General features: G+C 45.4%; 1 protein-coding gene across 2 annotated transcripts; it reads left to right on the top strand.

Annotated features, from left to right (window-relative positions):
• Positions 1 to 2254: 2254 nt before the first annotated feature.
• LOC147898854 (uncharacterized) lies at positions 2255 to 9855 on the top strand. 2 transcript variants are annotated; one of them, XM_087379301.1, is made up of 11 exons: positions 2255 to 2717; positions 2866 to 3057; positions 3134 to 3245; positions 3335 to 3380; positions 4040 to 4092; positions 4215 to 4255; positions 4557 to 4709; positions 4937 to 7226; positions 7334 to 9101; positions 9216 to 9287; positions 9399 to 9855. In XM_087379301.1, the coding sequence occupies exons 1-11, from the start codon at positions 2659 to 2661 to the stop codon at positions 9461 to 9463; spliced, it is 4851 nt and encodes a 1616-aa protein (XP_087235427.1). In that variant the 5' UTR covers positions 2255 to 2658; the 3' UTR covers positions 9464 to 9855. The 2 variants fall into 2 exon arrangements, with proteins under 2 accessions (XP_087235427.1, XP_087235426.1); XM_087379300.1 differs by having other exon boundaries at positions 9216 to 9302.
• The last annotated feature ends 2610 nt before the right edge of the window (positions 9856 to 12465 follow it).

The following is a 12465-nucleotide window of genomic DNA, read 5'->3' as shown; positions in this document are numbered from 1 at the left end:
TAGGCCGCAATGCTTTCGGTTTCGGTAGCCAAACAGTGAAACGTTGGCTGTGGCAACGGAAAGTCGTCACAGCGCCGCAATGGGAAAACAACATACCTTCCAAAAAGGTGTGAGTAGGGAAAGCATGAAAAATGCACTCGTAGTCAGATTTTGGATGATGTGAGAAAAAAGTCACAGAATGTGAAAGAAGCATCTACTGTCATACGCAGATTGAAGTATTTACTTTGTGCAGCATGTGTTATGGAAGATCGCAAGCTCACAGAGAACAATCGAGCACACATGCAAACTGCCATGGGATATCATACATAACGTTCAGCCATTAGACAAATTATTGAACTACAAAATCTACTTTTTCAAAAAATTTAGTATAAAAAATTGTTCTATCATTAAACAAATTAATTAAAAATTATTTTGCCGTTAAACAAATAATTTTTTAACCATCACAAGTCTTTCCATAATTCCAATTTAACATAATTGCTGATTCTTGATTAAAATCAAAACAAAAAATACATTTTCGAAATGCTACACTACATCAACTCTCTACATAGGTACTCAAGACAATTATAGCCACACGCAAAAAAATATTAATCAAGACAAATTTTGAAAATACATAATGTACAATTCCAACTCTTTTAGCTGATGCACAATGTTGACGAGATGCAGGTCTTCAATTGCACTTGTAATCTATGCACACAACTGTAACAAGGTACAACTCCTCAATCGCACTTCTACGCTAACAAAATATTGTTTTTAATACTGCATTTTGCGTAAGCAACACCTACGGCCAATAAAGGTTGTTGTAACTGGTTTGCCAATAGTAATGGTGTGACACATAATCATGAACCTGAAACACCTTGGTGGATTATGTAAATGTTGGTCCTTCCAGAGAGTGTCTTCCAACAGTTTTGGAAGACAAGACTGTGACATTGCAAGCAAACATGCATTGACCATACAAACAAATTGCACTAATTACCAGTGATAAGTAATCAAAACAACATACAATGATTACATAATCTACACAAGAAGAACCAGTCACCAAGTCACAGGTTTGAAACGAAGAGATGGACTTGAGCAACATAAACAATGCATAAATACATTTGGTACCAGAAAATGCAATTTCGAGAGCCAATGAACATCGCAAAAGTATGGACAACAGTCCCGCGTTCATAGCCCCCTTGCTACCCAAAAACACAATTTTGGAGCTCAGCTTCTACGTTAGTCCACACAGACTCTATATTATGACATGTAAACACTCAAAACCTAACGACAACAGCCCCGTTCAGAAAGACCAATAAACAGCATACCCATCTCGAGTTCGAAGCTCTAAAATGAAATAACAAATAAAAAAATGAAAGGTCACCTCCTATAGTTTCCGCCATATCCATCTCGCAAGCACCAGCCATAGCAAAATAACATTTTCCATCGTAGCTCCCGATACTTGAAGCTCGCACTCGCAATTTCACAACAGTTGAGTTGACACTTGGAGATACAGTTCAACTCTAGGCATGCCTGCTTTTATAGACAAACGCAGACCACACAACCAACTTCACCGCCTCCATACGGTTCTCGAAAGAACTCCATCGCCTCCCCTACATACTAAATGCAGCGACACAATGGACGCACTCTCGAAGCCGCTTTTTCTTTTCCCATTGACTTGGACTCCCCTACATACTAAACGTAGTGACAAAATGAACGCACCTTCGAAGGCACTTTTGCTTTTCCCATTCACTCGCATCTGCAACAGACAAGACAAAAAACGAAAGATCGACACAGCACGAGGCTCTGGAAGGCCCGTTTCTATACCTGTGAACATCTGCATGCAACAATGGAAAGTTGCATGCAGAATCTTGGAGATAAGGGCAGCCATCAAGTGACGGCGGTGAGCAACAGATGGCGATGAGCAAGAAACAACAGTAAGAAAGAGAGCAACGGCGGTAAGCAAGAGAAACAGGGTTACAGCAGAGCAAAAGACATAAAAACCCCTACACACTTGGATAACATCTTGGCCGTCCATTCCGCGATCAAATCAACACCGTCCACACGATCTTCACGGCTCCGCTAATGTGGTCAACTTGACGATTACTTTCCCAACTCCTTCCCTAAGGCCCTCAATAACGTTATTTGAAAGCGTTGAAAGGGCTTTAAATGAAATTTGGAATTTCCAGCTTTTAAGAAATGGACATGTCCTCGAAAAATGCCAGCGTATTATTATAGACGCCCCAATTGGGCAATTCTCATCCATCGTCGACTCTTGCCAAAAAGCTGCCGCTTCCTTTGCCTCTCTGGCTATGGCTATGGCTATGCCTCACCTTCCCCCTTCCTCCCTTCCTTTGCTTTTCTTTTATACTCTCTCCACACCTACTAGTAACTCCGGCAGACTCGCAATGCTGCTTCTTTCCGTCGTCAGCTTAAGGATTCCAACTTGCACAATGCCCCTTCTCCTTAGCCTGTAATGCCCGCGTCCTCGGTTTTCAGATTCACAGTACCAGCTCGGCTCTCCCCATTGCAGCTCGAATTCGCTGCTCACCGTACAGCAGGCTGGCATCAAACATGAGACTGCCGATGTCTAAACTTTTTGTCCTAGTTCCTTAGCTCCGGCGCCGCAAAAAACGGCTAAGGAAGTTGCACATTTTGCTTGGAAGGGAAGGTCTACCCAAAATGAAAGGAGATACGGTTCTGGACTATGTCGAGTTTCAGTTCAAGACGCCTCGCATCAGGTGAGTGCTTCGGGAAGCGACATTGTCTTGTCTAAGAAATTTTCTAGATCTGAAGGTCGCAGTACATCAGTTGTGCTGTGTGAGTTCCCTAGGGCGCATATTTGCCGTGGTATTGTGTTCTCACCTGTGTTCTTATGTTTTACAATAGGTGCGAACTTTTCGTCTCGGCAGATGGTGTCACGGAAAAATTAGCTTCTGGCTTTCTGAAGCCGTTTCTTACACATTTGCGAGCTGCCGAAGAGCAAATTGCAAGAGGCGCTACTACGATAAAGCTAGAATGCCCACATGGCGCCAAGGAACAGCACGAAGGAAAGTGGTTCACCAAGGGAACTTTGGAGAGGTTGGATCTAGTGCTTAACGTCTGTAATTCCTTCTCGGAGGGCATATCCTTAGTGAACATCTGTCCGTTGTGACAGGTTCGTGCGGTTTGTGAGCACCCCTGAGGTCCTCGAGCGAGTGAAAACTATCGAGGAGGAACTGCTGCAGTTGGAACAAGTGCGAAGTATTCAAGCAGGCAGTCTCCTTCATGTATTCCATCCTCACCGCTATAGGATAGCTCATACCTTTTGTTTCCCTTCTATGTCCAGGACTGATGTGACTTCCACCTGTTCCTCCAGGGCGAAGATGTATTCCTGGACGCTAACTCGACATTTTCGAGAGCTGGTACGCCTGCATTGTCGCCTGTCTATCTGTCTCGTGCTTACTTGTGGGATTGATTTTGTGGCATACGCAAATCAAGAGCTACAAAGTTTCTTCTCTTTGAAGAGGTGTTGGTGAGTGTAGTGTAAGCCGGTCAGTGTAGGTTGTATTTCGTCAGATTCCAGGGATGAAACACCCTAAGGGCCAATGGTTGGATTTAGTACGAGACAATTTGCTTATTAGTGGCGTCAAGAACAAAAGTCTGAGTTTGTACGATTGGACATTGTCTAGTCTTGCAAAAGTATGCTTATCAGTGGCGTGAAAGAATGTTTCAGAGACTGGCCTAAAGAGTGACCACCATGGGAAGAACTGTGAGTTTGTAGCTGAATTGTGTAAGCTTTAAGTTTTGCTGCTTGGTATCCGAGTGCGTTTGGCAAGGGAATTTGCTACAGATGCAGCGTGATCCGTCTGTTAAGGATAACTATCTGCCGTTAAACCCATGTGAATGATCCCATGTTGGAAGGGTGAGATTCGGTTTCGTTTGAAGTTGCAATCATCTCAAGACCCATTTGGGGAATTAATAGCTTGAGAGAATTCTTGCGGCTCCTATAATGCGTGTGGTATATACAAGTCATTAACCATTCTTGTGAACTACTTGAATGTTGAGTACTGCATTGTTTCAGATGATAAAACTCTTGTGGGACTCTTTAAGGAGAGCAATGGCAAATTTAATGGGGTACCGATATCTTGAAATCCCCACTTTTACGTTTGTCCATTCCAACAAGAATGCAGTACTTGTAATTTTCCACTTCCCGTTACCAAGAGTGACATGTGAAAAATATTTTTGTTCGTCGACAGCCTACAAGATATCTGTACGATGCTGGAGCAGAGGCATCGAAGTAAGTGTTAATCTTTTTAAAGGATTAAATTCAAGATTTCCGAAATCTGAATTGCAAGGTGAATGTTTGAATTGCAAGATTGCTAAAGGCCTCATTTCAACATACATGTTTGACGGGGGCCGGTAGCCCTCGAAATATCTAAATTCGACTTCTAAAGTTTTCACGTTCAGACTCTCAATATGCATGGGATCGCCAATTTACTAACATACATGTAGTTCTCATCCGTCCCGCGAAGAGGGGATGCCTAGGTTATGAAGCACACCTTCCAGTTTCAAGTAACGGTTAGAACTTTTGTTTCCAGGAGGGAGCTGCTTAGAGCAATGGATGCACGCCTCCTTGCCCTGCGGCATGAACAAACCATAGCATTTGGCCGTGCTGCAGCCGCTGGATTTGATAGCGAGATCATGGCAGATCTCATGACTTTTTCTGACTGCTTTGGAGCAGAGCGCTTTCGGTATAATCCATTCTTATTTGCCGATTCTCGTTGCTTGTATATTTATAAGCGAGAACTTTGAGCAGCCCTTTTATTTTTTTCAAAGAATTTGAGCAGCCCTTTTAACATGCTCAATCTCATGGAATTCTGTAAGACTCAAGAGATTAAACATTGCGGGTGTCAGCTTTGTGCCCTTTCACATCTATCATCATATTAGACATTCTATCGCACCCTGTTGAGTTTTGCAGTTTCGCATGCATTCAGTTCTTGGCGTTGTTTAGGAAGAGACAGGGCGATCCTAGAGAGTCCATTGAAGGATCTCAGGCAATTGTGTCTGACATGGCATTTTCTGCTGGGGCCGAGGTGAACGGGCAAATAGATTCGATCCCGTATAAAGAAAAGTATACTCGGGACTTGCAGAAAGGGAGCTATGACCCAGAAGATGGGAAAAGATCAGGGTTGGATGATGCTAGAAAAAGATCAGGGGTGCATGATGCTAGAACAAACCTTGCGGATAGAGCCACTATGGGCAATTCCTTGCGCACAGATCAATGTGGTACAGAGGCTCGTAGAAGATGGGGGCCTCCTGAGAATCTTCTGTCGGCATCCTTAAAAGACACATCAAGGGGAGTTCCACAAAAGAATTATCTTGATCGCGAAGGGCATGCAGGGCAACGCCAAGACGTTCGCAGCGAAAGGGAGAGGACGTATAATAAACCGGATTCGTCGAACTTGGGACTCAGTTCAAATGCGTTGTGTCAAAGCTACGACCAGGATGCCAGCGGCAGTAGTTTGAACATGGAACGCGTGAATGGCTCAATTTTGGATCATCCTCAAGTTACTAAGTATTTCACAGGTACCCGACTCGAAGAAGGTAAAACAGTCCGAGTTTACAAGGGGAACTCGGAACCTACAGCCTTGTTAGCATTATCTGCCAGTGAACTGGCGGACAACCAAGTCAACACCTCAAGCTGGCAGGATTTACATGAATCAACACAAAAGAACGCTCTTATCACAGAACTAGTTTCCGAAGAACACACCGATTTTAGTCCGTCACAACCTGATGTAAGCACTAGAAGCGGCCTTCAAAGACCGTCGTCTCCAAAGAGGAGATCTGCCTCTTCGATCAGGCGAGTTCACGTTGGGAGGTCAGGGGCTAGACGTGCTGGTTCCGTGGCGATCCGTAGCATCAACTATTTTTCTTCCCAAGAACTTGCAAATAAAGAAGAAAACAGCAGCCTTGGACCCGATAGCAGTGACAGTGAAGAAATTATTAACGAGGATCATGGAGAGAAGGCAAGACCTACACCGACTGCTTCTCTTGCGTCCGGGAGAAGGCTAAGTGTACAGGCAGCCATAAGCTTGTTTGAGAGCAAGCAACGTAGGGATTCGATCGAAGCACCACCGAAGCAACACCCAGGGAAGCAGCAAAGTTGCAGGGGATCTTTCGAAAAGGGGGATTCTTCAGAGAAGGTCATACCGAGACGATGGAGTGAAGTAAGCAGCGTGCCGAGAAGAGAGGCTAGTTCAGACAAGCAAGCAAATCAAAGTGCGTGCCAGCAGGAAGCAGATGATCGGGGGCGGTTAAGTTGGTCTGAAGCTGCACGTACCATTGACGACCAGTCAGACAAGGAAACCGTGGTGAAATCTCGTGGGCAGCAAGCTACCGGTGTTGAGTCAGTCGAGGCCGAGTGGAATTGTCATCAGCTTCCGCATCAGGCGGTAGGCGGGGATTCAAACAAGGCTCTCGAGGGAGATTGGCGACAGGAGTTCAAATGGCAGCTTGAAAAAGGTTTGGCGATGAAAAGGGATCTACGGATCAACAGTGAAGGTCTTGTCACTGCAAAATCCGTATCGGACGTCGGCTCATCCGCGTGGAGGAAGGAGAAGCCTGTTAATCGCGATTTGCAAAAGAAAGGTAGCGGTCCCTCCATCTCCATTTCCATCGCAGGGAGCCCCGTGACCAGCGGTACTGATAGAATGGCGGACCCGTTGGACAAAAGCTCTCTTTCTGATGACTCGAGACAGATTCAAAATATATGTGCTGTAGCTGCAGCGCACACGGTAACTCCGAATGGGACAACTTCAAATCGATCTGAAACACAAATGTCCCTCGTGGAAGACTCAAAGTCCACTTGCGATCGCTTCAAGGGAGAGCGTCGTAGCGTAGAAAATCTGAGCGTTATGGAAGCCGACAGCCAGAACACTGCAAGAGAATCGCTTGGCAGTTCCTTCGGCCCCTTGGATTTTGATATGCAGGCCCTCGTTAGCATGGTTGACCAACAGAATGTTGACGATGACTCTCCTGCCGGGCAAAAAGGGAGGTTTTATGAACAGTATCGAAAGCTGAGAGACGCGAAGCTGATGGAAGAGCAAGACTCTAAACGGGCGGAAAGAGAAGCTAAGCTTAGATCTATGGAAAAGACTTTGGAAAAAAGGAAAGCGGAAATGGATGCAAGATTATGCAAGTTAAACAATCACGTTCAAGCTCGTGCTGCGAAGCTGCAAGCGCTCAAGGCTGATGTACGGTCCTCGAAGGTACCGATTGGATAGAGCAGGTCGAGTTGTGTGCTGTGTGTTTGTTTGTTTAATGCAAGTAGTCTTTGTTTCTGAGAGATATGAGTCTGTGTGTGATGGCGTTACAGCAAGATGATGGAGACGAAGAGAAGGGGGAGGAATCTGAACGATCGCTTGTGCAGAGGAGGGATGAAGAGGGAAATCCTAACAGTGCACTGTCGACACCGCGAAAGGAACAGGGGGTGCCCGCGGATCCAACCCGAAAGCTACCGATGAAGAAAGGCGAAGCTGCTTCTTCTGCTGCTGCTGCTGCTGGAACCACAAACACACCTGCACCCCGCGCATCCTCCACTCGAGCTTCCACCTCCGTCTCTCCCAGATCCACTCCCAGCTCCGTAGGAGCACCTTCCATCAGTCATCGACGATCCATGGTATCGAACTTCGTAACAGATAACCCTCTGGCACGGTCGGTTCCTTGCTTTGCCGACTTGAAGAAGGAGAACACCAAACCTTCTCCCGGGCGATCGTCCGCTTCTACTAGTATGCATTCCAAGAAGGGGGTTTCTGTGCGTCCGCGATCTGTGAACGAAGGTGGGCCTCTTGAGCCGAACAGCAATGTCTCTCGCAAGGGGACGGCGGCAAAGGACGACAATAAGCGTCGATCTGTGGCGAGCAGGAAGAGTTGTGCGGACGCGAGCGATTTCAAAGCGATTTCGGAGCAGGAGGAGGGGGTTTGGGAGCCTCTGAAAGTGCACAGGGCTGCAACGATTGGGACGGCGGTTTACAGCAAGGTAAGGCGGAGTGCTGTGGCTCCGATTCAGGAAGTGAAGCCGTTTCTGCGGAAAGGACGTGGAATTGGACCAGGAGCTGGGCCGGGTGTGATGAAGCTCAAGGCTTCTTGTGCTGTGGATGCTGCCAAAAGCTCTGATGAAGAGGCGCCCAGCAGCCCAGCTGCAAATGCAAATGTACCCAACGCGGATGTTAGTGCTCCTCCAAGTGGAAAAGAGGTTCAGGTTCAGCATACAATCGATCCAGCAGATGAGTTGTTGCCGGAGATTGCAGAAACGAAGGAGGTCGATGCCTCCTTGAATGCTTCCGTCCGTGAAACAACTGAGCTCGATTCCGAAGATCAGGAGCCGAAATCCGAGCTCACCACTGTCGATCCTTTGCCCTTCAAGCCCCACGATCTCTTCGAGAACGAGAGAACATGCCACACAATCTCTTTCCCCATCGACTTCCCGACTCAGACACGCTATGCCGCTTCTTTGGGTGTAGAGCCACACTCCGATCCTCAGTTCTGTGTCGACGCATTGCCTCAGAAGCAAAAACAAGACATTTCCCCTCTATCCCAACTTCTTGCTCAAGATGTTGCTGATTCCGTACAAATGGAGTCCGAAACTGCCGATTCCACATCATTTCGATCCACTTCCCTTCCACGTGAGCCCTCTCCCCCCGCTCCTGCTTCCCCTTCGAGCATACGCCCAGGTACGGTCAGTCCGTCGTTTGCTGTGGCTGTGGAATCGCCGCTCCAGAGTCCCGCATCTTGGAATTCTTCGCAAATTCACTACGCTTCGGAGGCGGAGGTACCTCGGACACGCAAGAAGTGGGGTGTCTCTCAAAAGCCTGTCTTAGCTATGCCGCTTAATAATAAGGAGCCTGCCAAGGGGTTCAAAAGATTACTAAATTTCGCACGGAAAAGTCGTGCATCGGAAGTAATGATAACTTCGGATTGCGTCTCAGCGTCTACTGCATCGGAAGGTGATGATGAGTTTGAGGAAACCAGGAATGTGAGCACATGCTCTACCGAGAATCTCCTCAGGAGAGCAAGGGTCCAAGAGAGGAATTTGAAAGAATTTGGAAGGGATGAGCATAACACTACTCAAGATCAAGGACCAAGTAAGTTGGAAATATGGATAATTGCTTGGTAGCACTGTGTGTGTGTTCCTAATCAAAAATGCGAGAAGCTAAAGTCTCTTGTAAACTTGCCGACTTTGTTTGTGATTAATGCAGTACAATCACTTCGGAGTTCCATTCCAGGACCCCCTGCTAACTTCAGATTACGGGACAGTCATGCGTCGGGAGGTACGCTTCTTAAAGGTAACATTACTTCTCTGCTTGGTAGAACGTGCTATTTGGAGGATGGAACTCGGGAGCAAATCAGCCTGACATAGCCCGGTTGCTTTTTATGAGCAGCTCCTCGGTCATTCTTCTCTCTCTCTACGTTTCGGAGCAGAGGTGGTGAAGGAAAGTCACGGTAAAGGGTATCTGCGTAAGCTGAGCTTGAAAACAACCCCCCTGCCGCTGGATAATGATGCCAGCTGCACAAGTGTGCATATTGATATGCCCTTTTTCCTTTTTGATTGTTTGGGCTCCAAATTCAAGGCCCATATAAAGCTTATACATATAATGTCTCTCTCTCTTTGCACTTCAGCTTTCAGAGGATTCTTTCAAATGGGAAGAATTCTGCAACAAGGCTTCAGCCACTACAAAAGGCCCTCATGGGGAGAGATTTCATGGGACCAACTCACATTTTGTTCTGGTTTGTGCCTGGCTTATTTATCTTGTTCATGTATGCTGCATGAACCCGTCTTCGGGTCGTCCAGCTGTAAATGTCTGCTAATAGAAAATCTTGTTTCTTTCTTTCTTGGATGATGTAGTCTGATTCTCAAGCAGAGGGGATTCTTGAATCTTGTTGTGTGCGCACAAGCAATGCCACGCTGGCTTAAGTAAATCCTTTATCATTCTATTTAATAGTTGGAAATTATAGCAAGGTTAATTGTTTATGTCACACTGGGTGAACAGCATTCTTTTTTTGCGGTAAAAAGGTGAAGTATTAACAAAGTAAAAGGAAAAAGTACAAGGGAAAGATCAGCCTCCAATGGAGGAGCTATGCTGTAAGACCTAACATTACATCAAGAACCGGTCTACAGCCTTAAAAGGCAGGCGTTTTTCTTCCAAAGAAATGAGCAGTTCTCTTGAAGTCCACCATAAAATCGTCGACAGATAACCTGGACCTTCTTGAAAACTATCTGATTCCTGACACCCCATATCTTAGATATACCCTAAACCCCTCACCAATTGCCAGATCTCGTATAGGTCATCATTCATGCCATTTTTGTCACGAAGTAAAGCAGCCTTCCATCTGATAACAAAATGAATCTGAACTGCAGGGAACTTTCTCAGTACATCCTCCAAAAGACACGAATCATTAAGCAATCCCATAGCAAGTGGAGTTGAGTTTCTATTTGCCTTCCACACAACGGGCAAAGGGGTGAAACTTTCGGGTTTCAACGGGAGATCCTTTTTTTGACTGGTAATTTGCCTATCGAGACTCTTCATAGCAAGAAATTCAGTTTGTGGGACGATGTAGACTTCCAAACTCTTTGAGTCTCATTGCCCAAATCTTTACAGTGCCAAAGGGGTTGCGTATTTCCACTTATACCTTGCCAACAAGGCAACGTTATGGAGCTTCATCACAGAAGTCCCCGAGTCCAAGCTTCATCAGAGTTCGACAATAGAAGAACGGGCTAGTGGGCCACTCTTCTCTGATTCGTCCAATCAAATCCCTGATTACTGCAGTCTCAGAGTTTGACAATGCAAATTTCGCTTTAACAGAACTGGCATCCATCCACTTCAGTCCACCCAGATCCCAAATTTCTTTGAATGTTCTGATCCTTTCCTAAAAAGACGTGCAGCAATCCTCGGATGACTTATAACCAGGGCAGGTCCCTCAACAAAGGGGCATTCACTTGGCCTAAGGAAGCGTCTCCGTACCGATCTCTCAACCTTGGACTTTGTCCTTCGAAATCTGCGCCATTCTGCCCAAGAATTCCGACCGTGGGATCTTAATTGGCAGCTCAAACAGAATAACGTCCTGCCATGGCGAACTTATCCCCTTAAGTACCTTGCTAAAATGGCCCATGGCGTGTCGCTTGCAGCCAACTTTGATCAAAGCACCTCACTTTTGGACTCCATGCGAACAAGACCAAGACGCCCTGCAGCCTTAGCTAGATCCCAACTGAGGGAGTGCCATCTACCTTCCCACACAAACTTAGCAATGCAATTGTCCACTTTCTTTAAGCATCCCCTCCAGCCTTAGGAGTAGTAGCTAGATCCCAACTGAGGGGAGTGCAGGAGTAGTAGCTAGATCCCAACTGCGGGGAGTGCCATCTACCTTCCCACACAAACTTTGCAATGCAATTGTCCACTTTCTTTAAGCATGCATTAGAGAAAGAAGCGACTCTATTATGTGTTTAGCAACTAAGAATCTACCAGCCATCCTTTTCCACTTCTCAAACTTACCTTTCTTTTTTAGAAAGACCTACTCAAATTTGTCCTTGACTCCCAAGGGGCATTCTTGAATCTGGTTGTGTGTCTATAGGAGTAAGGTATAGGACAACCCGAAGACTACATGGCTACAGGAGTAAGGCCTTCCTCATTCTATCCAATAGTTGGAAACTATAGCGGATTAATTGTTTTCATCGTTTTTTGCCATATTGGCTATAAAGTCTTGACCTTTTTAGATTAGTTATTTTTCCTCCTCCTAGGTTGCAGAAGGAAATACCTTGAGATTGTCTTCATTGCTTTTTTATTCCAAATCCCAGAATGAAATAAGCTTTTTATTGTTTTTATATTTGGGGACCTTTCAAGCTTTTTATATTCATTATTAAGTTGTGACTCCCTCTCCTCTCGATGCTTCACTGTCTATTAGGTCAACGTTCCTACTAGATTTGTGCTATTTTTGGAGGTAAAATCTGCTCTTAAGTACTGTAATTTTGGTTTTCCTCACCCTTTTATATTATTTATAGATTGAGCTAATGATAATAATTGTTTCCTTGTGTTTGCGTTGGCATTAGCTTGTTTTCTTTTACTTGTCTCTCTCCTTCCCTTCTTCTCCTCTCTCTTAGTTTTCAATTCGCTCCCTTTTCCGCACACCATCCGGGTAGGTCACATGAATAAAATTCATGTTCTTCCTTGTTTAAGTTTCTAGCTCGTGGTCTTGCACTTCAAGTGTTGAGGATGGCTGACAATTATAGCATTACACCTAAAGGCATGCTCTACCAACCTTTGATCAAGGTCATAGGAATCTAAACTCTAATTGACTTCCATGTGCCCGCATGAAAGGGGGATGTAGTCTTTGGGAGTGTGGGTTTTAGTGACATTGCTTATTAAGTTTTTCTCCCCCCTCATTTATGTTTAAGGTTGCTTACAAACTCCCTCCTTTCCTTTATTTTACTATAAAGTAATGTAATTTGTAAGG

The sequence above is a fragment of the Dipteris shenzhenensis genome, chromosome 9 (assembly GCF_047967505.1).
Source record: "Dipteris shenzhenensis isolate YYH24624 ecotype China chromosome 9, Dip_SZ_1.0, whole genome shotgun sequence".
Lineage (NCBI taxonomy): Eukaryota > Viridiplantae > Streptophyta > Polypodiopsida > Gleicheniales > Dipteridaceae > Dipteris > Dipteris shenzhenensis.
Note: the sequence above shows the minus strand (reverse complement) of the source record. Positions and strands in the feature narration are given on the sequence as shown.